Source organism: Mobula birostris, chromosome 7 (assembly GCF_030028105.1).
Source record: "Mobula birostris isolate sMobBir1 chromosome 7, sMobBir1.hap1, whole genome shotgun sequence".
Lineage (NCBI taxonomy): Eukaryota > Metazoa > Chordata > Chondrichthyes > Myliobatiformes > Myliobatidae > Mobula > Mobula birostris.
The window spans coordinates 156,127,433-156,154,482 of NC_092376.1; the positions used below are offsets into that span (position 1 = coordinate 156,127,433).

Sequence of the window (27,050 nt, forward strand, 5' to 3'; positions counted from 1 at the left end):
AATTTTGGATTTCAGAGGTTTTCTGATATTGGAATGTTGGATAAGGGGTACTCAACCTGTACTAACTTTTTGCTAATGCTAATTTCTTTGAGTTTATCATTCAGCTGTACACTAATATGTCCAGGTGGTTTTCTGTGTCTTCCTCCAAGTGAGCAGACATAAAATATTCATTGAATATCCTGCCATTTCTTATTCCCCAACATCATTTTTTCTGCTTCAGTTTGTAAAGGACTTACATTAGCTAAACTTTTATTTTTTTCTACGTATAATATTCCTGGCACTTGTTGCATGCAAGACTACTTCCCCTTTCCTAATGAATGCCTTTATCCTTTTTGCTGAATCTTGAAATAGTCTCAATCCTTAGGCAGAAAACCAGAAAGTAATGTACTCTAATTGTTACATGCATTTTAAACATTCTAAACAGAGCATAATAGAGACTGATGCTTCTATTTGCATTAATTATAGGAAGATGAAACTTCATAAATAAACAAAAATTGACTAAATTGGATAGCACTAGAAAGTGAGTTTGAGGATACTTAGTTACAATGAATCTGCTTGACTAGTTCAAAGTTCGAAGTCCAAAGAAAAACTTATTGTCAGAGTACATACATGTCACCACATACAAACCTGAGATTCTTTTTCTGCGGACATGCGTAGCAAATCTATAGAACAGTAACTGCAAATTGTAAATATCAGGAACTATAAACTGTAAACAAACTGTCCAAATGAAAATATAAATAATTATGAATAACAAGCATGAAGTAACGATATAACATGCATCAATATAACAATATAACAGAGTCCTTATATGAGCGTAGCTATCTCCTTTTGTTCAAGAACCTGATGGACGAGGGGTAGTAACTGTTCTAGAACCTGGTGGTGCAAATCCTGAGGAACCTGTACCTTCTACCTGATGGCAGCAATGAGAAAAGAGCATAGCCTGGGTGGTGAGGATCTTTGATGAAGGATGCTGCTTTTCTATGGCAACATTTCATGTAGATGTGTTCAGTGGTTGGGACGGCTTTACCCGTGATGTACTGGGCCAAATCCACTCCCTTTTCTAGGATTTTCTGCTCAAAGGCATTGGTTTTCCCATACCAGGCTGTAATGCAGTCAGTCAGCACACATTTCACCACGCATTGATAGAAGTTTGATAGGACTTTAGATGACATTCTGAACCTCTGCAGACTCCTGAGGAAGTAGAGACGCTGTTGTGCTTTATTCACAATTATATTTTTACGCTGGGTCCAGGACTGGTCCTCTGAGATAGTGACACCCAGGTATTTAATGTTACTGACCGTCTCCACCTCTGATTACTGGCTCATGGACCTCTGGTTTCCCTCTCTTGAAGTTTACTGTCAGTTCCTTGGTCTTATTGACATTGAGTGAGAGGTTACAGCACTCCGGCAAATTTTCAATCTCCCTACTGTTTGCTGATTCAATTCCCCTTTGATACAGCCCACAACAGTGGTGTCGTCAGCAAACTTGTATATGGTGTTGGGGTTGTACTTAGCCACACAGTCATAGGTGTAAAGCGAGTCGAGCAGGGGGCTAAGTACACATCCCTGCAGTGCTCCTGTGTTGACGGAGATTGCAGAGGAAATGTTTTTGCCAATCTGGACTGATTGGGGTCTAGAAGTGAGGAAATCAAGGATCCAATTGCACAAGGAGGTATTGAGGCCCAGGTCTTGGAGTTTACTGATTAGTTTTGAGGGGATGATGGTGTTAAGTGCCGAGATGTAATCGATAAAGAATAGTCTTATGTATCCATCTTTGCTGTCTAGGTGTTCCAGGGTTGTGTGAAGAGCCAATGAGATAGCATCTGCTGTAGACCTGTTGCTTCGGTAGGCCAATTGGAATGGACCCAAGTCGCCTTTCAGGCAGGAGCTGATATGCTTCAATATCAGCCTCTAAAAATACTTCATCGTTGTTGATATAAGTGCCACTGGACAATAGTCATTTAGACACGTTACCACACTCTTCTTGGGCACTGGTATAATTGAAGCCTGCTTGAAGCAGATGGGTAACACACCTGCCGGAGTGAAAGGTTGAAGATATTGGTGAATTCACCAGTCAGTTGAACAGCACAGGTCTTCAGTACTTGCCAAGTACTCCATCCGGACTGAATGCTTTCCTTGGTTTCACTCTCTTGAAGGCAGCCTGCACATACATCTGCAGGTACTGAGACCAAAGGAACATCAGGACACATTGGGGTGTGTGATAGTTCCTCCCCCATCTGGAAGCTAAGCTCTGCTGTCCCCTATGTCACAAGATTTATCTTTGTAGGATTCAAATCCTACTGTAGCTGTTGAACATCCTTCTTTGATTCCAGTCTAGTCCAGAGTCACTACTCCGCCCCAGAGATAGGTTTCCGGAGATCATATCTGCTCTCCTTGTAGCATTCTTGACCTCCATATTTGAATGCCTCTGATCTGGCTCTCAGCAGGTTCTGGATTTCATAGTTCATCCAAGGATTCTGACTGGGGAAATCCCTGAATGATTTCATGGAGACACTCAGCTACAGCTGTTTTAGTAAAGTCTGTAACGATCCTGTTGTTATCATTCAGGTCCACAGATAAGTTCTTGAATATGTTTAGTCCACTGACTCAAGGCAATCCTGTAACCATTCCTCAGCCTCCTGCAACCACTTCTTAGTTGTCTTGATCTCTAAAGCCTTGGTCTTTAGGCTATGTCTGTCTAAATCATACTAATTGGAATTTTTAGTTACGTTTGTATATGTTTGATTACTTACATGTATGAAGTGCCCAGCCAATGCTAATTCTACAGTTTATATGATTACTATCTTACAAGAGGTGTTTGATTTCAGGACTAGACATGTCCAAGGTTTTGAAGGTAAGAATAAGTTTAAATGACTGAGCAATATTGCAAGGACTTTGAAATACACTAGGCACACCTTATGAAATCCATAAAAAGTGATAGTTCGGGAACTGTATGTTTGTGGCCAAGTAGTCAAGACTTGGATGGAGATTCAAAAAATAAGTCAATGAATTCTTACAAATGTTCAGAATCAGTAAATGCATATTTAAGTGCCAGCTCATCATCAACACTATTTAGTGTTCAAAGTTCAAAGTAAATGTATTATCAAAGTATATATATGTCATCATATACAATGCTGAGATTCATTTTCATGTGGGCATTCACAGTAAATACAAAGAAACACAGTAGAGCCAATGACAAACTATACACAATTAAGGTGGACAAGCAACCAATGTGCAAAAGACAACAAGCTGCAAATGCAAAAATAGAAAAATGTAATAATTATATTAATAAATATGTGATAAATATCAAGAACATGAGAATAATTGGCACATTAGTGAATGCTCCACATCCTCATCGCTTACCTATGAACAATCACTATCAATTTGGACTTATTAAGTGTCAAAATGTCCTTGTTTTCAGTTTAATTTACAACTCCTTAAATTGTAACTCAGAAGGTTTATTGCCATCTGGGATAGAGCACACTACCTTATTGAAACCCAATTAATCTTCCAAAATGTGTTTAATGTCCACCCTCAAACTGCTGGAGTACAATCGACATCTTGGGCCAAGACCCTGGCCTGAAACGTCGACTGTACTCCTTTCCATAGATGCTGCCTGGCCTGCTAAGTTCCTCCAGCATTTTGCGTGTTGCTTGGATTTCCAGTATCTGCAGATTTTCTCTTGCCCATGTCCACCTTGGCACTTTGTAGCATTATATACAATGTGCATTACATACAGCATACGTTACTGTATATACAGTGCATTATATACAGTATAGCATGCATTATATACATGCATGATATACAGTGTGCATTATTAACTACGTTCATGAGAAAATATAACAAAGGTTTCTTCAACAGTACTTTATAAAACTGTGAACTCTTCTGCCTAGAATAAGGGCAGCAGACACATGGGAGTATAAAGGGCTATGAGTTTCCATATGAGGAACATTTGAGAAGAGTAGATCTTTTCTCAACTCTTCGGTTAAAGCATTGAAATAGATTCAATCCTGAGGTGGATTCGCAGGTTGAATGTTTTAAGAGTGTTTAACCTGATAGGAGAGTCCTGAATTACAGGCCGTAGTTTCTGAAAAAGGATTCAATTGCTTAAGAATGAATGGATAAGAACTTTTTTTCTCTCTTTGAGTGGGTTGGGAATGATTGGAATTCTCCACGTGCATAAAGGTTTTCTTTAGAGTATATGGGAACAAGATGTTCTGCGGATTGGGCTGGGAAGTGATCTTCTTGGATGATGGAGCAAGCTTGGCATACTGAATAGACTATTCCTGCTTCTATTTCCAATGTTAGACTATAAGACATAGGAGCAGAATTAGTCCATTGAGTCTCCTCTGCTATTTAATCATGGCTGACGTATTTATTAAGAGGGGATCTTTAATGAATACTTTGCTTCAGTATTCATCAGTGATGAATTTGAAGTCAGTGTACAACCTGACGAATCCCATTTAAATTGCCTGACGTCAACTACAATTTTACTGTACAGGAGTGTGCTTTGCATATGTTATACATTCAGTCATATGCAAAGCCCCCCTCCCTGTGGTTAAATTATACTATTTAGCTAGCAACATAAAAGCAATGTAAATACTTGCTCAAAGACAAAAAAAAAAACAGTTATGTTAGTAGGTCACATAGATGAAACCATATGGCTGATTTGTTTTACCTCCAAAAATGCTCTTTAACCTACAGACCACTTCAAGCATGTGTGTATTTATTTAACATTCACAATTCGTTGATGGACTTAACTCCCTCTAAAGACTTCTTTGGATTAAAATTATACTTAGGGTTTTTTTTAAAATCAGGTATTTGCTGCAGTATAGTAATGGTCCATAGGGGCTTTAGTCCAACTACATCAGCCAATCTCACAGTGCTTCTCTCCCATATCATGTGGAGATACAGCGATTAAAACATTTCAATATGGCGGGGCCTCTTCTACTGGTAACGTATAAGACTTAACTTACAGATTCGAACATCCCCAGAAATTCAAGATGTAATAGGTCGCCAACACATTGTTTTCTTGTTTTCTTCTCTCTTTGTTCCTAAACTTTCTTATAGCAACACCCCCACCCACAATTGCCGCTCCGAGCGCATGGCAGCTTATTTTCATTTATCCATCTCTTCCTTTATTTAAATGTGAATAGACTCACTTCTACTTTCTATAATGACTCTCTGCCTTTTTTTGTAAGCCAGATGAACCCAACATCAACAGTAACCAGTTTGAAATAAACATTTCTATTCACGGAGAACAGAGAATTTTTGCCTTAAATTCTCTCTAATGCTGACCAAATTGTGAGTAAAATCGGAGGACTAATGATGAAAGGAGACAATATTAAAGACCATTTCCGTGAAAATCTTATCACATTATGTGGAAAGCCCAATCCTTAAATAAAGTTGCAAATCCATTTAAAGTACCCCTACCTGATATCTAAAAAAATGTAAACAGAAAGTACATTGTCCTACTTTTATATAATTATGTTCCTTGTAGAAGGAATAATTCATTCTGTCTTGGTTTCCCTTCTTATTTATTCTGCACGTGTACCATACGAATGGTCACGTTACAATGATCAAGAAATGCAGAACGTGTTGTATTTACATCGATGTAAAGCGCTCAGATCCATATTCAGATTTTTGAAATAGGAACAGATGGACTCAAGGCTTTAATTCTGTTGCATTTCAATAAATTGAATGCATGACTGGGTCTCGGTGTCCCCATACACCCGCAGCAGCTCGGTCATATGTTTTCTTCGTTTTATGCCTGCAGGACTGTAATTCTGGGATATTTTAGTCCATTTTCAATCCAGAGAGATTAAAATACTCCAGTAAATCACTCATATCTGCCAGTCTTTTATCCTTTCAATTAGCTTGATTCGAAATAAAATCAAATGAACGCATTTCTGAAAAGACTTCAAGAATCTCCTTGAACTAACATTGGTTAAAATAAAAGATTGACAGTTTCTCGGCTGCCTGGAATAGGATGGTTTTCACTCGTGTTACTGGTATCGAGGCTGGTACGCGATTGATGTGGCAATTGTACACGGACTCAGTCTTCACACCGCTGCCTTACACCAAACAGAAGTCATGTAGAGAGCATCAGGGACAGAAACAATCTTCTGAATCGCATCATCCAGAAATGCAATGTCGATGATTTCCCCTCGGTCTTAATGCTCATCAGAGCATCATTTGAAAATCTGGCAACATTTTTAGAAAGGATTTAATTCTGATTCCATGGACACTTAAGTCGAATAATTAAACATTAAGATTACATTTCAGTTCTGTTGACGTCTGCCCTAGTCTATTTGCTACTGGATAGAATTTGCACGGTATATGCGCAACATGTTGCATTTAGAACGTCTTCTGAGAGGAACTAAGCGCCAATATGTATAACCCCATTCCGCAAAGAAGATGCAGTAAATTTAGTGGTATACTAATTAAACAACTCCCTCTAAAACTACAGAGCAAAATAAGTGTACTTAAATTCTCTCGGCTTTAAAGTCACTTAGTGACTACACAGACGGATGGAGATTTTTTTGCGGAAGAAAAGAATCAACCGGGCATGTGCAAACAGTAATTTATGACATTTTGCACAACTACAATTGAGTCATCCAGTAGGATCAGAAGGTCACTTGAGCTTCAGTCACGAGCTGTCAATTTTACCCCCTCACCCAACGACCTTGACACAAGTCAGTGCTATTCCCGCTAAACTGCTGTTTCTGGCTTTGCCTCTAGATTAAAGACTGTGAACGCGACTGCTATCGCATACCAGAACTGCTGCAAATGTAATCCCAGAGCCAATGTATGGCAGAGAAACACGATGAACAGCTATTACACATAATTTTCGTGGGGATAAATTGATGTTGCGGTTAATTACAGATCACATGATGATATTAAAAATTGCCACGGCAACTTTCGACACAGAATTGTGGTCCTTCTGCGATGAATCATCTGTAAAGTTTTTAAAGACAATAAATCATGCATAGATGAGTATAGCATAGCCAACACAAATGATCACCCCGACCGCTGTTTCTACTCTCTCCTTCAGATTTCAAACGCGAAACCAATGGCAACCTGTATGCTGTGCCTGAGAATAACAAATGGGGCGGGGGGGGGAACCTCAACATTTCTCATGGTTCTGAGGGAAGATCAGCTCTAAGGTGAGGGAAAAACTAAGGCAAAAATATTGTCTTCGCTTCATCTCAGAAAGTAGTTATTAATAGGTTTGGAGTTATTTATTTAGATGTACAATATCGCAAACTGTGTGGATTAACTAACTCATAAGGAATGCTTTTGGGTTGTTGTCGTTTCTGACGAGCCCATTTGCAGGAGGATGATTTACGTACTCGGTCTCTTACTGATGACTGTCCCTTCAGCCTGCGTGATCCAGCCGGTAAACCAATCAAATGACGCTGAGATAAAAAAATTCATTCCTGAACTTGTTAAGAGGAGCATTGCGGAGCGTTGGCTTATCACAAACACGAGAAAATCTGCTGATGCTGGGAATCCAAAGTAACACACACAAAATGCTGGAGGAACTCAGCAGGCCGGGAGCATCTATGAAAAAGAATACACAGTAGCCGCCTGAGGAGGAGACCTTTTGAAGCGTCTTGACCCGTAGCGTTGACTGTTTACTCTTGTCCATAGATGCTGCCTAACCTGAGTTCCTCTAGCATTTTGTGTATGTGTTGCGTTGGTCCATTCTCGCTTTCCCTCTCCAGTTCATTTGTGCTCCTACCTAGCGAGATTTTGTACAGATGCTGCCTAATCTGCTGAGTGTTTCTAACATTTTCTGTTTTTATTTCGGATTTCCGGCATTTGCAGTTTATTTCCTGATTTTCATTGGGAAGTATAATTCTCCCCCAAACTTTATTATGTTTTCAAAACTTTAGGCTAATGATTAAGTCAAATCGATTCCGTCCTGCGAGGAAAAACCACCTTGCCTTAATTAAACTGAACTAAAACTGCGAAGCACATAAACTTGTAACAACAGTTACACTTTTCCAATTGGAAAATGTGAAGCAAATGAACCAATACTTCAATGTCACCAGTTTCCTGTTATGATGTAATCTGGATACTGTCGTATGGGAACAATTACTGGTTTGCCGTGAGTGACTTTATATGCAACAGATGAGCAGCACTGGGGAAGCCTTTTAAGAACTAACAGTTTTGTTTTCCTCAGCAGCTGAAAGTCAGGACGATTATATTTGCGCCCAGGAAATACTAAGGTTCAATGGAAAAGATGGCGAATGGTTAAGTGTTTGCTTTAAACTGTTCGTATTCTATTTAGCTTGCACCTTTGTTGCTCCATTTTTATACACCAAGATAAAGGGATCGTGGCACTTAGGGCCTAAAACATCCTCTTAACAACTCATAAATCAGGATGTATATTGTATCCCGGCATATTTTGAGCTTTAATTTATCCCTCCCTATCAATTAGAAAATAGGTTTAAATTGCCATATGTATTTTGCCGGGCTTTAGGACCGTCTGCACGTCTGGTGGTTGAAGCAGAGCGCCTGCGTGTAGGGCAGCGAAAGGACTTGCTGCTCCTTCAGCTCCGTAGAACGATCAGAGGCTTTCAAATAGGCAGGTTTCAACATTATCCTGACAAAATTATTATCCTGGACAAGGCCGAGTTATGAAGATACTTAAATTATCACTGAAAAAATAACATTGTAATAAAGTAACAAACCATTAATTCTTGTGATGTGTGGCTGCATTTATCCGAAGTGACATGTTGTGATTTCTAATTAACTGTAATTGATGTTTTTTTTCCAGTGGTCACATGAAGGGACATTTATTTTTCGCGATTCTCTTACATATATCTCATTTGACTTATTATGTTGCACAAATGCACATTTGGTTGCATGTGAGATCGAGGGAGACCTAATTACAGTTTTCCTTCACTAACGCAATGAATCAACGTGTCAGAACTGAGGGGCTGCTGTAAGTTAGGATCTGATATTTGCCAACCCGAAATAGATGAACGTGAAAGGCTGCAAGTTAAGTTGTGCGGTGGAGACAGGAAATCTACGTTTGGCGGCGGATTGGTTCTCAACGTGTTTACGTTCACTCAGGGTATCATCTCCCTCCCTCACTCAAAATCAGGGAAAAAAAAATCTGCCTGATTTGAAGTCACGGCTTATTTCACATCCGGTTTACAGACGGGCATATTAGTATTGGCTTGGTAGAGTAAAGCTTCCTGGAACCTGCAGTCCCCCATCCTATAGATACAGTGTAGATGAAATAATTCGCCGCTTCTCCTTCCATTCAAGAAGGCAGAGAGACTGTGACGGCTCCCGCAGGGGAATGCTGATCACAGCCAGGAAAGATCAGATCGTGTGTGTGCTGCTTCTGGTTCAGATATTGGTTCCCCCCTAAAAAGGGGGGAGAGAAAGGCGAGCCATCAAGCAGTAAGACCTGGGCTATTTGAATTTCAACTCAGCAATTTAGGAACTCAGTAGAGAAGTTTATTCACTGCCCCAGTCTTCGAAGGTGAGAGTTCTCGGTTCCAATGATCAACATAAATTTGTCTTTTGAAATGATGCTGCGAGCTGTAGTTGACGTTTCTGCATTCGACAATTCTTTGTTTTTTTGTATTTTGCAATCAAATTAATGAATTATACTTTAAACTTTCCAAGCTGATCATCGATGTTGTTCTAAGAAGGCGTATATTCCAAATCTACCTCTGTAGCCATTTAACCCATTGAGCACCATCCGGTGCATGACACGTTATCCTGCTTGTCCTCTAAGTCAGTTCTTTGGTTTTGTGGGGTATTTTGTTATTGTTTTGTATCTACAATGTACTGTTGCATTCTCATCTGCTCTCCGTTTGCAAGATGCAAGATGGTGTGAATAGCGTTAATTTTGGCGAGGCTGATGCCGCATTTACCTTACGTTTAGAAAACAGTTGGTAATGTATCGGAGGAATTTAGATATAATGACTGTTTCACTTCTGTGATTTATACGTCCTGTATACACCGTTTCAAAGTGAGATTTTGGTGCTGCATGTCTGTGCACCTGGTGGACATGGTTCTATTTGCTTGGAGATCAGATGATGTGAATTCCGGATTTTGTAGCTATGCAAAAGGTCTGTAATTTGCTATGGAGTTTATGACCCTTGCATTGTTTATTTGAATACAATAACGTTGTGGCGCAAACAGAAGGACCCTCACCTCAGCCAGGTGTTTCGTTCATTAACAGCACATGCTTTAGTCAGAGGGAGACATTATTGGGCTGTTTCGCTTGGCTGTGTAAAGTAAGGTGGCCGAATGCTACAAGGGTTAACCCGACGTTTCTATTGAAGCTTCTGGATTGCCCTTGTCCTTTGCCTTCAAAAGTAGAGACAATATGTGTGAATGCAGATTTTCGATTATTTTCAGAGCGAAACAACAGTGTTGCGCTTTTCTCTCCGCCCTTAGCACTGACGGCAATCTTGTGAAAATCTTGACGATACATATTTTGAAGTCTGTCTTCTGAATATGTCATTACAGAGAATAAGTATGGCGATATCCAGTCACAGTTACCTGTGGACTCGAAGTGGTAATCTATGTTTGCTGTCTTTTGCTGAGTGTATGTATTGATGCTTGTGTTGTTTATTTATTAGTGTGCCTGCTTCGTGGACCTGCTATGGAGCGAGTTGCTGCTCTCGGTAGCTGCGTATCAGCAACATTCTGCCTTCTCCTCCTGAACGCAGCGATTCGCCCAAGGTGAGAAGCCCATCTTGTTGCTATGTGTCATACAAACTTAGCCATCGTAAATGAGTTGCTATGACTGCATTTCTTTTAGCGATTCATGAAAATCATTTAAGTTTGTCAATTCGTGAAAGTGATGTGTCGCTGTAGCTGAATCATTTGAGTAAGATAATGCTTACAGAGTTTTTGAAAAAAAAAACGGGGAGGATGGGGATACGATTATTTGCATAAACTCTTTAAGCAATGTTGTATATAAGTTTCACCTCAGAAAATGACGCCATATTATTCCATTTATAAGTGATGGAACATTAAATATATTAAAATCGATTGCCACGCTTCAGTTATATGAATCAAAGTGGTGTAATATTTCTGCATACTTCTTAGAACGTAAGAACAGATAATTATAATTTGTCAGTATCTCCCTCTCTTAAAACTAATAGACACTCCATTAATCAAATAGAGTACGATCATATCCAGAAACCATGAATAAGAATGAATGAATATAGAAATAATGCCTGTCATTATGTAACTTACTGACAACGTAGGTGAAAGAGCACTTCAATGAAAAAAATAAGTGTAGGATTTCTTCAAGTAAATGTGCTTAGGATCATAAGTCATGCTTGTTATATTGGTTACCAGTTTTGTTTCGAATGTGCCTCTTTGAATGCGCCACCCCACATCCATACCCAGTCATATGCACACACACACACACTCACTCACACACACACTCTCTCTCTCTCGCTCTCTCACACACGCTCTGTCTCACACACACACACACGCACACACACGCGAGGTTTTGACGACAGTACGATGAGCATTCGGTATTAATCTGAGTAAATACAGTATACAATTAGTTTCTTTGTAACTATCATTTAAACTGAGTCTATATTTTGATGTCACTGTTCCCATGGCCTGTAGATGGAGTTGCTGTACAGTATTCCTCATTCAGTTAAAGTCTTTCTGGAGTGTGTAAAAAATCATTATAACCTATAATTCAGATCAGATTAGATCTACTGTCGTACTTTAACAAAGTCAGTAACGGCTCAGGGCAGGGAAAATAAAACATGCAGTTTACAGGTATTGCCCTCAGAACTGCCGAACGTTAGCCTTCTCACTCAATGGTGTGATATTAAAACATTTTCCGGGCTTCAGTGTGTTCGTTTTTGGTCTGAGGTTGTTCCTTGTATAACCCACGAAATATAAATGTATTTTCAAGTATAGCATATGTTAATAAGACACGTGAAGTATTCCCCTTGTGAAAGATCATTTGATTTGGCAGTTTCCCTTCCACAGCTTTGCTTGAAAAATAAGCGGTATATGTATAAATTATGCATGTATACACGCAAAACCAGCCACCACTTCTTGCGATTTTTTTTTATTTTTTCCTTAGAATGTTGCATTCATAATTCCCTTGCTTAATCTTATTTTGATTGACATATGAAATGATTTAATTAAACTTTTTCTTGTGATGGAATATTCTTTGCAGGCATCTGATCTGATAAATAAATCACATTTTTAGCATAAAAAGATAATTTACTTTCTGACAATATATTTCATTTACAACATGGTATCAGTGAACACAATCTCGAAAACTACTTTACATCGTATCATTAGAATATATTTTCATTATGCTCAATTTCATACCAATTATTTCCAGATCCAAGTAGACGATCTCACGATGCTCTGTGGCTGTTGGCTGTGTTATTTCGAGAAATTCAAACAAAATAGCAGCCTCCAGAGGTTGAGAATTAACTTCTCAAGTTTTGTGTGCGGAGATTAATCAGGCACTATAGCTGATATTCCAGTGTGGTGCGGTGCAGGAGCTGCAATTGTCAGAGTTTCCGCCTATTGGAATTAAAACCCTCTGCCTTCAAAGTTGAAGGGAAAAGATCCGGCAGCATTCAGAAGAGTAGGGAAAGTATTTAAACACTCTTTTATCCCTTAACTCAACACTTACTGGATTAATTTGTTATTCTTTTCATTACTATTTGTGCTCTGCAAAATTGTCACATTGCAATATCCACCGCACATCAAAAGTACTTCATTGCTTCAGAGCTTTGGGAGATCCTGGGATCACTAATAACATATACAAAATCTATACATGTCATTAAATAAATGAGCCAAGTATTGTCTGAAGGGAAATACATTTTATTAGGAGCCCTGCTGTATTAGTATTGTAAGTCGGGTCAGCATTTGTTGTTTGTTTAACTTTCATTTAGTTTTGCTAAGAGGTTGTGAATGGTGAAACTTTGTGAAGTCTCTCCCTTTTTCATGTCCTCAATATTTTATAAGCTGCATCAAACTGTTTACACTTCTGTTTGAAATATAGCAACGTTAAGGATAACGAATAGAAACGTAAATCAGCGCTCGACTTTTACATTAATATATGAACGTAAAAATGACAGTTGTGAAAGTTTTGAGAATGTAAGTTTTTTTTGAAAACCTTATCTTAAAGAAAACAAATGACATACTCACTTGTGTATTAATGAGTAGTTTTCTTAAGTAAAATCTGGAGGGACTACTGGAAGATAAATTCGGATTAACTGGAGGGCGAAATTTGCTCTGCTGTCTTGGTTCTTCTACATTTGCTGGAAGAATAACGACACGTAGTCTTATTTGCTTAGCATAGACGTCCCAGGACATCCCAAGTCACTTTGCCGCTGGCTTTATCAGGCAAAAACAATACCCTTAAACCCATCTTTCAGGGATCGTGAATCAGAAAAAGTTAATACTCGAGGTAATATTATATTCTTACATATTAAGCTCATTCCCTTCACGCCTGCAATTAGATGCTTTCCACTTAGCTGTCCCGTAATGCTCAATTTTTCTGTTACTTTTCTCAATCTTATGTCAAAAGTGCAATTTAATTCCTGAATAATCTCAACAACATCCCTTCTCCAAAATTAAAATAACATTTGCGCTTTAAATGTTTTTACTGTTTTGATCCCCTTATAAAGGGACATTAGAATGTGGACAGTACTCCAAAACATGATTGAAATAGTTGGCGCTTTGTTTCCCAAAACGCAATCATGGGATAATCAATAATGATAGTTTGCTCTAATGTGATAGATTTGAATCCATGGAAGAAGATCGGGAATCGGAAGATCTGTAAATGTCTAATGCTATGCATGTCTCCTGTTTTATCCCCTCACCACCCCCATACCACCCCAAATACAGCATTCAAATGTCCGATGAAGCCAAGAACAACATTACAATCTTCACTAGAATCCTCGACAGTCTCCTGGATGGATATGATAACCGTTTGAGACCAGGGTTGGGAGGTTTGTATAGCGGCCTGGCTGCAAATGAAATAGATACCCATTAGAATATTGTTATATGTATTGTCATAACGCATGCAAGACACGTTATCAAACATTGCTACTGAATTTGCGGCTATCGAGTCTAATCACACCAAGTGCTTTTTACTGCATCTTGAAAATGGGCATGACGGTCCGCTAGGGCTCCGCCCTGCAAGGAATATACAATCTACCTCCTAACCTCCTCTACCTCCTTAAGGCGTGAAAAAAAAATATTTGTAGTTAGAGAAAACCATGAGGAATGTTATTCGACGTGGTAAATGGTCTGTAATGGAAGAAAACAGTAAAGCGGAGTTGGCTAGTAGATGGAATGAAAAATCTAAGAGTGAGGGCAAATTTGCCGAGCAACAGTTAAACTCACAGATAAACAATGTATTACATTTCTATATTAGCGGATCCCGAGGTGAAACTACAGAGTACTTATGTGAGATACCGCCTTCATCCGCATTTGGGTTATTGGGATACACGCTGAATGCTATAAGGAAACCCGCAAAGCTGATCCCTGGGGTCAAAAAGTCAAATTACGGGAGCAGACTAAACATAGAAACATAGAAAATAGGTGCAGGAGTAGGCCATTCGGCCCCTCGAGCCTGCACCGCCATTCAGTATGATCATGGCTGATCATCCAACTCAGAACCCTGTACCAGCCTTCTCTCCATACCCCCTGATCCCTTTAGCCACAAGGGCCATATCTAACTCCCTCTTAAATATAGCCAATGAACTAGCCTCAACTGTTTCCCGTGGCAGAGAATTCCACAGATTCACCACTCGCTATGTGAAGAAGTTTTTCCTCATCTCAGTCCTAAAAGACTTCCACTTTATCCTCAAACTGTGATCCCTCGTTAACGCTTCACTGCGAAGAGGCGATCATGGGAAGTTTACTCGCCTCTGGAGTGGTGGGAGAATGTTGTCTACTGTCTGGAGGCCTTCCCCCATTAATCACCTAACGTTATCAGCATAAAATTTAATAATTTACTCATTTACTCCCCCTTATATTATTCAATCTCTCTGTCAGTGGATCAATTTCGTTTATTTCAGACAGTTCACTTTATATCTTTCCCTGAGCCTCTCAACAGTGACCAACTGTAACGGGGGGGGGGGGGGGCGCAGAAAGAGAGAGAGGGTGAGAAAGAGAGAGAGTAAGCGAGAGCGAAAGCGAGCGAGAAAGGGAGAGAGAGAGAGAGAGAGAGAGAGTTAATTTGCGGAAAACGTCTTATCTAAAAAGATTTATACTGGATTAATCTTCAACCTTTTCTCCTCTGGCGTTTTCACTACATCTAATACACATGGCAATTCAAATGATTCCACTCACTTGTACGTTGCTAAACTATAGGTATACAAAGTGAAGGATCTGCCATTACCACAAATATCACCTTGGATGGCTAGGGTAAAATGGTCGACACGGGTTACTTAAAAAAGTGCTTTATTGATAAAGCTGAAATAAATTTAGAGCGCAACAGAGTTTCATCTGTAAGCGAGGCTGGTTAGTCACTTGAAGTAGATAAAATAACTGTCCCAATCTGGTCATTTGCCAGAGCGCATAACACAAGTCAAGACGGATATCTACGTAACGAGTTTCGGACCCGTCTCAGACACAGACATGGTGAGTGTCCGTTTTCTCTCACTTTCGGCAAAATTTATCAATCGCACTTAGCAGTGTATAAATTAATAATGATACTTACATTTTGTTAGGTACGGCAACATACATCTTCAATTGAAATGCTTAGTCATGCCAAATTTGATTTCTGAATGTTTAGTAGAAAATCAATGGTTATTACAATCTTTTTCCTCACGAGCATTATGAATAAGCTTGAACTGATCCAACTTGTCAAGTTATTGGGAAGAGTATAAATGTGTTCCATGTATATTTAATGAGCTCCTCCATTTCCAGCCAGGCTGTGGGATGCAGTCACTCATATATCAGTTACAGGGTCAGTGAAACAGATGGAAAAAACATGTTCACTCATAATGCACAACAAATTATTTGTTAAGTAATTGTCTAGCAAAACATTCAGCGACCAACAGTGAAACACAGTAGATCTACATCTTCAAAATTCTGAATAGCACATCGCCCTGCTCACGTGGTTTATAGGGAAATTCCTGCAACTAACAGTGAATTAGTTGTGAGAAATAACACTATGCTGATCAAGTGATCAAGCCACAGGAACAGTACAAGTTTCCTCTTGTACTATTCTAATGGACATTTAATGACGACTGGGTTGATGATTTCTGCAGGAATACACCATAGACGTGTTTTTTCGTCAGAGCTGGGAAGACGAAAGGTTGAAATTCAAAGGGCCCATGACTATTCTACGTTTAAATAATTTAATGGCGAGCAGAATATGGACCCCGGACACTTTCTTTCACAATGGGAAAAAGTCAGTGGCACATAACATGACCATGCCCAATAAACTACTGAGGATAACTGAAGATGGAACACTTTTGTATACAATGAGGTGAGCTAATGAATTCTTCTGACTTAACATTAGAAAGTATTGACAGTCCTTGTTTGGAATATGTTTGGCTAAACAAACGAATGGCCCAATGTGCAAAATAGAAAAATCTAGTTTGGAAGTTTGCATGGTACACTTATGTAATGTTGCAATGTAATAGACTAGGTAAGGAACAGTTCATAGGTCACATTAATTAGCTTTCAGTTTATAATCGTGGATTAATCCAAGTTATTTATTGGCAATTAACAGCATGGATTTTCATTATTTAATTAAATTGCTTTACTATTGCTGTATTTGGTGCAAGGTTCCAGATAACACTGTGCACTTCTCTAGTTATGTAACAAAAGATTTTCCCAATATTTTCATCCTTACCATTGTTGAAGAATAATATATAATGAATAGATTTGACCTATAAAGGCTGTTTTGAACATGTTCAAATTAAACAATTTAGCAAGATGAGCGTGTACTCCAATTTAGTAGAGTTGATTCTATTGAATTGCTTTATGTTCTCTTTATGTTATAAATTGATACAATCACTAACTATTTCTAGTAGATCTTTATCATTCTGCTAAATGACTTCTGGGCTATTTTGGGAACAGATAACTTAACTCTTGATTATACTGTCCAAGTAGAACTCTTTAACTAGAATATTACTGTCATTGTCAGGTCCAATAGGTAATGGAGATCAAAAATCTTTCAATATTACTCAAAAAGAATAGGATGTGTTCCAGTCTTTAACAATGTTCATCCATCAATCAACACTAATCAGATCAAATCAATTATTTTTGCTGCCTGTGTCCCATATCACAAGTGTATTTCATGCAATGTAAAATGCTTTGTTATGCTTATAAGAAGTTTGAAAAATACCATGTCATTGAAGCTGTAGGCATAAATTGCTATTCTCAGCTGCATTGTTGTCACTTTGTGTTTTGTGCTTTGGAGTTGTGTTTTGTGGATATGTGGTTTGATACAACTTCGTCAACTTAAATGACATCACTATGACGAAGAGAAGGGTTTGTTTTCATTGAAACTCAACCATGGAGTATGAATAGATTTGTAGAATTGCTGTATTGCAGAATAGTCAATAAGGGGGCTCCTCATTTGAATTCAATTTAGTGATAGATATGAATTTGCATTCTATTAGGTGTAGTACTTGCTAATTATATCTGCTGTATGTGAATGGTGGCCATTACAGACTTGGATGGCTCAGAGACAGGAATGGTTACTTCAAGTGCCAGGTTTTAGATGTTTCAGAAAGGACAGGGAGGGAGGCAAAAGAGGTGGGGGCATGGCACTGTTGATCAGAGATAGTATCACGGCTACAGAAAAGGTGGACTTCATGGAGGGATTGTCTACGGGGTCTCTGTGGGTGGAGGTTAGGAACAGGAAGGGGTCAATAACTTTACTGGGTGTTTTTTTATTGGCTGCTCAATAGTAACAGGCCAAATATCGATTGGCATCTCCCTAGAGCAATGGGTTTAGATGGGGTGGAGTTTGTTAGGTGTGTTCAAGAAGGTTTCTTGACACAATAAGTAGATACGCTAATAAGAGGAGAGACTGTACTTGATTTGGTATTGGGAAATGAACCTAGTCAGGTATCAGATCTCTCAGTGGGAGGGCATTTTGGAGATAGTGATCATAATTCTCTCTCCTTTACAATAGCATTGCAGAGCGACAGGAACAGACAGGTTAGAAAAACATTTACTATAATTGGAGTAAGGGGAATTATGAGGCTATCAGGCAGGAAATTGAACGCTTAAATTGAGAACAGATGTTCTCAGGGAAAAGTACGGAAGAAATGTGGCAAGTGTTCAGGGGATATTTGTGTGGAGTTCTGCATAGGTATGTTCCAATGAGACAGTGAAGTTATGGTAAGGTACAGGAACCGTGGCGTACAAAGGCTGTAATAAATCTAGTTAAGAAGAAAAGAAAAGGTTACAAAAGGTTCAGAGAGTTAGGTATTGTTAGGGATCTAGAAGATTATAAGGCTAACAGGAAGGAACTTAAAAAGGAAATTAGGAGAGCCAGAAGGGGCTATGAGAAGGCTTTGATGGGCAGGATTAAGGAAACCCCCCAGGCATTCTACAAGTATTTGAAGAGCAAGAGGATAAGACGTGAAAGAATAGGACCTATCAAGTGTGACAGTGGGAAAGTGTGTATGGAACCGAAGGAAATAGTGGAGGTACTTAATGAATACTTTACTTCAGTATTCACTATGGAAAAAGATCATGCTGATTGTAGTGATGACTTGCAGTAGACTGAAAAGCTTGAGCAGTTAGATATTAAGAAAGAGGATGTGCTGGAGCTTTTGGAAAGCATAAAGTTGGATAAGTCGCCGGGACCAGGTGAGATGTACCCCAGGCAACTGTGGGAGGTGAGGGAGGAGATTGCTGAGCCTCTGGTGATGATCTTTAAATCATCAGTGGAATGGGAGAGGTTCTGGATGATTGGAGGGTTGCGGATGTTGTTCCATTATTTAAAAAAGGGAGTAGAGATAGCTTAGGAAATTATAGACCAGTGAGTCTTACTTCAGTGGTTGGTAAGTTGATGGAGAAGATCCTGAGAGGCAGGATTTATGAACATTTGGAGAGGTATAATATAATTAGGAATAGTTAGCATGGCTTTGTCAAGGGCAGGTCGTGCCTTACGAGCCTGATTGAATTTTTTGAAGATGTGACCAAACACATTGATGAAGGAAGAGCAGTAGATGTCGTGTATATGGATTTTCAGCAAGGCATTTGATAAGGTACCCCATGCAAGGTTTACTGAGAAAGCAAGGAGGCATGGGATCCAAAGGGACATTGCTTTGTGGATCCAGAACTGGCATGCCCACAGAAGGCAAAGATTAGCTGTATACTGGTCATATTCTGCATGGAAGACGATGACCAGTGGTGTGCCTCAGGGATCTGTTCTGGGACTCTTACACTTCGTGATTTTTATAAATGACCTGGATGAGGAAGTGGAGGGATGGGTTAGTAAATTTGCTGATGACACAAAGGTTGGAGGTGTTGTGGATAGTGTGGAGGGCTGTCAGAGTTCAGAGCGGGACATTGATAGGATGCAAAACTGGGCTGAGAAGTGGCAGATGGAGTTCAACCCAGATAAGTATGAAGTGGTTCATTCTGGTAGGTCAAATATGATGGCAGAGTTAATGGTAAGACTCTTGGCAGTGTGGAGGATCAGAGGGATCTTGGGGTTCGAGTCCATAGGACGCTCAAAGCAGCTGTGCAGGTTGACTCTATGGTTAAGAAGGTATACGGTGTATTGGCCTTAATGAATCGTGGAATTGGACTTAGGAGCCGAGAGGTAATGTTACAGCTATATAGGACCCTGGTCAGACCCCACTTGCAGTACTGTGCTCAGTTCTGGTCACCTCACTACAGGAAGCATGTGGAAATCATAGAAAGGGTGCAGAGGAGATTTACAAGGATGTTGCTTGGATTGGGGAGCATGGTTTATGAAAACAGGTTGAGTGAACTTGGCCTTTTCTCCTTGGAGTGGAGGAAGATGAGAGTTGACCTGATAGAGGTATATAAGATGATGAGAGGCATTGATCGTGTGGATAGTCAGAGGCTTTTTCCCAGGGCTGAAATGGTTGCCACAAAAGAACACAGTTTTAAGGTGCTAGGGAGTAGGTACAGAGGAGATGTCAGAGGTAAATTTTTTACACAGAGACAGGTGAGTGCGTGGAATGGGCTTCTGGCAACGGTGGTGGAGGCGGATATGATAAGGTCTTTTAAGGGACTTTTGGATAGGTACATGGAGCTTAGAAAAATAGAGGGCTATGGGTAAGCCTAGTAATTTCTGAGGTAGGGACACGTTCGGCACAACTCTGTGGCCCAAAGGCCTGTAATGTGCTGTAGGTTTTCTATGTTTCTACGTTTCCATGTTACCATTATTAGCATTGAGAGGCACCTTTAATGACTGATGAATTTCAGCCTTAGTTGCAAGGAGATCATTAGACCAAGGAGATCATTGTGGACTTCAGGCATGCTAGGAGCCATACTTACATCCCCATCTACATCAATGGAGCTGTAGTGGAGCGTATATCAAGCTTCAAATTCCTTGGTGTCCACATTTCCGAGGATCTCACCTGGTCCCTGAACTCCTCCATCCTGATCAAAAAGGTGCAACAGTGCCTTTATTTCCTGCAGAGCATCAGGAAAGCTCACCTCTGTCCCAGGATACTGACGGACTTTTACCACTGTACCATTGAGAGCATACTCACCAACTGCATCTCCGTGTGGTATGGCAATTGTTCCGTATCGGACCGCATAGCACTCCAGCGTGTGGTGAAAACTGCTGAGTGGATTATCGGCACCCAATTGCCCACCATTGAGAACATCTACCATAAATGCTGCCTGGGCAGGGTGAAAAGCATTGTCAAGGATGCATCTCACCCTAACCATGGACTTCTTACTCTCCTCCCATCCAGTAGGCGCTACAGGAGCCTCTGCTCCCTCACCAGCAGGCACAGGAAGAGCTTCTTCCCTGAGGCTGTGACCCTGCTGAACCTCACATCACAGCGCTAAGCAGTATTGCATCCATATTGTACAGTCTCAGTACTTTTATATTTGTCACTTACTTTTTATTTGCAGTTATTTGTAAATAACACTATTCTTTGCTTTTCTGGTTAGATGCTAACTGCATTTCATTGGCTTTGTATCTGTACTTGGTACAATGATAAGAAAGTTGAATCTAATCTAATCTAGTTTTTTGCTTCACTAATCTCTCAATTTTAGACAAAGTAAAGTAAATGGACAGAAGGAATACACCTTCTTGTAAGGAAATGGTAATTGAAAGCAATTTTCAGACTGTTAGTCTCTCATTTTTGGAAATGAAAGTCGAGTTTATTGTCATATTCACAAATAATCAAAGTTGTGATGAAAACTGACTTGGAGCAACATCACAGGCACATAGCATCATATAAGCAGCATTATCAGGAAAAAACATAAATTATACACAATTAGAACAAAAAACATGCATTTTAGTGCAAAGTTATCAAAGTGATGTCATAGTGTTGGTAAACTGCAGTGATTAGGGTTGTGCTGCTTGGTTTAAGAACCAAATGGCTAAAGGGGAGTAGCTGCTCTTGAACTTTATGGAAGGGGACTTCAGAATTCTGTATTTAAGAAGATGACATAACCCAGATGGTGGGGATCTTCGATCATGGATGTTGCCTTCTTGAGACAGCACCTCTTCTATGTACTTGCAGTGGTAGGGAGAAATGTGCACATGATGTCCTGGGCAGAGTCCATTACCCTCTGCAGCTTCTTACATTCCTGTACATTTGAAATGCCAGAGCAGACAAAGTCAGGGTACATTCAGCAATACATCTGCAGAAGTTTGAAAGTGCGTTTCTGACAAGCTAAACTTCCATAACTTTCCTCAATCTGGTATGAAGAGAAATATGTTTGGGGAGATTTGCATGTGACATTTGGGTGATGATTGCAGAGTTTCCTACTATTTACTGGCATCCAAGGACAAGAACATATCTTAGAAATGCTTCCACATATTTATGCATTTATAACATTAGTATGGGGATGTCTGAATTTTATTTATTGTTGAAGTTATAGTACTAGAACTAGGGATATAGCTTCAAGTTTCTGGAGAATGGATTTAGGATAGAGAAGACGAGAAACTGCATTTGCCCTGGGAAGCAGTGGAAGCTACCTCATTAAATATATTTAAAGCACAGTTAGAATTTTGCATAGCTGGGGAATTAAGGGCTATGGGGAAAAGATGGGTAGGTGGAGCTGAGTCCACTGGCAAGTCAGCTCTGATCTTATGGAATGGTTGAGCTGCGTTGATGGACCAGATGGCCTATTTCCTGTTCCTGTTTCATATGTCTTTAATGGTCTATCGTGGTAGTTGACTAAATGCTGCAGTAAAGAGTTCTCGTAAAATCGATGCTTAACTGAGAACAAATAGAGGTTAACAGCTGATGAAGGAATGGAATTATTCATGTTAGGACACAGGCTACAGACCTTCTGGGGAAATATCAGACAGTAGCTTCAATGAGTTAGAATCAGACAGCATGGAACCAAGCCCTTCAAACCATTGAGTCCATGTAACCATCAAAAATCCATTTACATTATTCCTACACTAATCTCTTTCTAGTTTATTTATGAGTTCACTTGTCTCCTAAACTGTAGTGATTGTAGGTAAGCTTTAGTCAATGTCTCATAAGAAAAGCTGTCTACTACACCGGTCCTAAATAAGGGGATTTAAGGTCTGCTCTGGAGATATGTTACAAAGAGCAGGCCGCTATTTTTTGTGGAAGGAATGCTCATTATTGGTGGTGCCATACTTTGGATGGAATGATAAGCTGAGCCAGGTTTGCATTGTTCATCCAGCATTAAACGCTGTTAATAATTTAAGAACATGAGGCATAAGAGTAGGAGTTCCAGAGGGCTGATGGAGTAGCAGATTAAGTTTTATCTTTTGCAGTGAAGAGTATCAAAGGCTTCCCTAATTCAGCAAAGAATGATTTACAACTGTGTGTCTGTGGAGAGTAAATATGTTAGGTTGTATATTGTATGCACAAAATACTCTGCAGATGCTGGGGTCAAAGCAACACTCACAATACGCTGGAGGAACTCAGCAGGTCGGGCAGCAGACAGGTCACCACAGCAGACTGGATCTCCCGGTTGCCACCCACTTCAACTCCGCTTCACATTCCCATTCGGATATGTCCGTGCATGGCCTCTTCTACTGCCATGATGAGGCTAAACTCAGGTTGGAGGAGCAACACCTCATATACCATCTAGGTAGTCTCTAGCCCCTTGGTATGAACATAGAATTCTCCAGCTTCTGGTAATCCCCTCCCCCTCCCTTCCCCTATCCCTATGTCATTCTTCCCCCTCCCCCAGCTGCCTATCTCCTCCCTCATGGTTCCACCTCCTTCTACTACCCATTGTGTTTTTCCCTATTCCTTCTTCACCTTTCCTGCCTATCACCTCCCTGCTTCCCCTCCCCCACCCCTTTATCTTTCTCCTTACTGGTTTTTCACCTGGAACCTACCAGCCTTCTCCTTCCCACCCTCCCCCAACCTTCTTTATAGGGCCTCTGCCCCTTCCCTCTTCAGTCCTGACAAAGGGCTCCGGCCGAAAACGTTGACTGATCGTTTCCACAGATGCTGCCCGACCTGCTGAGTTCCTCCAGCGTGTTGTGGGTGTACGTTGTATGCATTGACTGATATTAGATGGAACAATTGAATGATTTTAAAATTAGGAAATTGAGAATGGTACAAGCTTGACTTCCACAATGATTGTAGTTCTGGCGTGTTGAGATTGTTCTTGAGATGCTTTCTATAAGATCACAGATGTAAGTAGATACATAAGTTGAATAAGCATAACCTTTGTAGACAGTGAGGAAGATTGCCTCTCCTCATAAGATTTGGCATAGTGCCTATGATGCTTTAGAGTTGTTTTTTGCAATTCATCCATGGAGAGGAATGTTAGGTCTGGATAAATGGGCATTGGACAGTCGTTTATGTTGTTGTAAAGCGTTTGAAGAATAAGCAATTTTCAGTGTGAGCAGTATAACGTGGCATGCAGCAGTCTGACTATCAACTCAGGTTTTATGTGATTGTCCCTTGAAATGATATCATTTCTCAGCCTTCAATGTTAGATCTTCTGTGAGTGAGCAGCAGTCTCTGTTTTTCAGACCAAGTGATTGAAATTCTTGCTGCTGATATTTTATTTTGAGTGTTGCACTAATGTTGATACCATTGATCAAATTTGATTCTCAAATAACAGATCTAGCAAAACGTGAGAATCTCATCCAAAAATGAGCAAATGTTCTGATCAATATAACACTGCTGTTTGTGGGTGTTGCTCTGCATGAGTTGACAACCTCTGACAATTTAAAGGAGTGACTGCAACAAAAGAACAATTTGGGATGATCAGAGGCTATGTAAGGTACTACAATGGTACATTTTCTTCTTTCATGATTGGTGTAAAAGTTTGTGTCAATTAACTTTTTAGTGATGGAGCTTCCATGTTCCTATGTTTTCGCATGCTGTATGTAAGTGGATGTCCAAAACCTTAAATTGTAATTGTGGTGCCCAGCTTAGCAGATGTAGGCTGTATTACTGCACTGAATATTCCATTCTATTCCTAACAGCTAATTAAATAAACCTTTTACTTAATTTATTTACAGGAAAGATCCAGCAGTTTCTTTCTGGGACTGGGAATCTTGCTTCCTATTCTGATGTTATGACATAATACCATTTCAACTCTGGTATAGACTCATACCTCAGTAAAAAGGAATTACCTTTTGTCCCTGAAAATTTTTGCTGGTTTCTTGCACAGATTTTCTTGCTTATTTAATTCTGGTATGAATATCTAGAACCCAGAAAATTAAGGAGTTTGGCTGAGCAACTGCTGTTTCCAAATAGAAAATCTGATTCTTTTATGCCTGATGTTTACCTGTATTGTAGCAGAGGATGGGTCAAGAAAAGAAATAGTTTAGAGGAATAATTAGTTTTGGTGTTAAAGATAACAAATTGCCAGATAGCTATGATTGCAAATATGTATTTTGTTATTGATAAAAGAATTCATTGATTGAAAAATGGTCATGAATATGTGTTCCCTGTAGTTAATGATTAACTTGAGAATAAAACTGTAAAGATGGCCAAATATTTAAAAAAAAGGGAAAGAAGTGAAATGCTTGATGCCCTCAGATGAGCATTACAAGAACATGAATAAAATTAGAAAGGTTACAAGAGGAGTTGGATCAAAAGGGAATGTGGGCAAAGGAATAGTGGATGGAATTTAACTCAAATAAGTGTGAGGTAATGCATTTTAGGAAATTACACTGGGTTAGGACATACACAGTACTCTGGGGAGTGTTACTGAACAGAGACACGGTGGGGGGGGGGTTAGTTCAAGAACATAGTTCCGTGAAAGTGGTAACACAGTTAGACAGGGTGATAAAGAAGGCAAATAGCATGCTTGCCTTCATAGGCCATGGCATTGAACACAGGAGTTTTGATGTCATACTGTATTACGGCTGTATTTTTATTGGTGAGATTGCAGTTCAAGTGTGTGTAGTTCTGGCCACCACAACATGGAAGGATATGATTAAGCTAAAGAGAGAGAGAGAGAGAGAGAAATAGATCATAAGGATGTTGTCTGGACTGGAGGTCTTTGTTAATAAGGAGAGACTAATAGGCTAGGATTATTTTTCCTGAAGGGAAGGAAGCTAAGAGCTGTCTTTATAGAGGTTTATAAAATTAGGAGGGGTATAGATAGAGTAGGTAGTCACAGTAATTTTCCCAGGGTAGGGGAGTCTGAAGGTAAAGGGTATTGTTTTAAGGCGAGAGGAGAAAAATTTAAAGGAGATCATAGAAGGTGGTAGTTAAATGCAATAAGCTGCTAAAAGAGGTGGTAGGGGTATGTACAATTACAAACTTTGAAAAACTGTGTGAATGGACACATGAATAGAAAACCTCAGAGGGATAATGGCTAAATACAGGAAATTGGGATTAACTAATTAGAAACCTTTGATGGCATGAATAAATTGGGCTGAAGGGTTTGTTTCCATGTTGTAAACTTTATACATCTCTAGGAATCTAATTTGGTCTCAAAATACAAGGATACTGAAAAGTTAGATGCTATCTTCCTCTGTAATCAGTATAGAGTTCTGCTTATTGATAGGAAGAGGAATCCTTTGGGAAATGTAGCAATACCAAAACTATTGTAAACTGGTGGCTCACTATTACTAATTATTGTTCTGTGTTCTTTACCTCCCATTTTGTGAGATGCATTAGGATGTTTTTCAACCCGTATATCATTCTTTTCAGAGTTCTTCAGGACTATTTATTACACACTTAGAACAAACACAATATAAGGTTTAAACTGACTGTGTAGCTTTTCAAATTCTGTCTCAGACCATTGTAGCTTCACATCCTGTTGTGGAAACGTGAATGTACCAAACTAAGGTGATTTTTCACTAATGAATCCCACTTCTGTGATAGTCAAATCATAGCATACCATGTGGATGCAGAATTTCTACATGCCTTCAGTCGAGGAGTAATGCTGTGTATCCTGCTCCATAAACGTTCCCCATAACATCTTCAAAACATTATCTCATCACTGTTTGTAGGAATGTGCTGTCTGCAAATTGGCTGCTGTTTTTCCTACATTACAGCAAGAAATATGGTTCAGCATGTTAATCGGCTGAAGAATGCTTTGGGCGTCCCAAGTGTTTGAATAGTACTTTATAAATGATAGCCATTTTTTTTCTTTCATTGGCTCTTAAATTACTACAGATCATGAATAAGATTTAAGAAAGAAGATTTAAAAAAAAACTTTAATTGGTGTATAATTTTGACCTGAAACATAGTATTTAAAAATAAAGTATGCAACTATATCTTAATGCTGCAAAATAAAGATTAAATGTTATAAAGCATACAGTACGTTCAAATAATTTGGGTTATCAGATAAGTAAATTCTGCAGTGGAGTAGATAAACAGCTGTAAAAATGATCTGATCTCTACATAATAAAGAAGTATCATGCAAAGTACTTTTGGTGTCAATATTCCGATCCTGGCTGTTAGGGCCTCAGCACAGAGA

At 39.4% G+C, this 27,050-nt stretch overlaps 1 protein-coding gene across 1 annotated transcript in view; it reads left to right on the top strand.

Annotated features, from left to right (window-relative positions):
• The first annotated feature begins 13,884 nt into the window (after positions 1-13,884).
• Positions 13,885-27,050, top strand: part of LOC140200866 (gamma-aminobutyric acid receptor subunit alpha-1-like) — a 30,590-nt gene continuing 17,424 nt past the window's right edge. The window contains exons 1-3 of the mRNA XM_072264501.1: positions 13,885-13,981; positions 15,553-15,620; positions 16,253-16,473. Coding sequence (XP_072120602.1) covers positions 13,885-13,981; positions 15,553-15,620; positions 16,253-16,473 — 386 coding nt within the window. The remainder of the gene's footprint in view (positions 13,982-15,552; positions 15,621-16,252; positions 16,474-27,050) is intronic.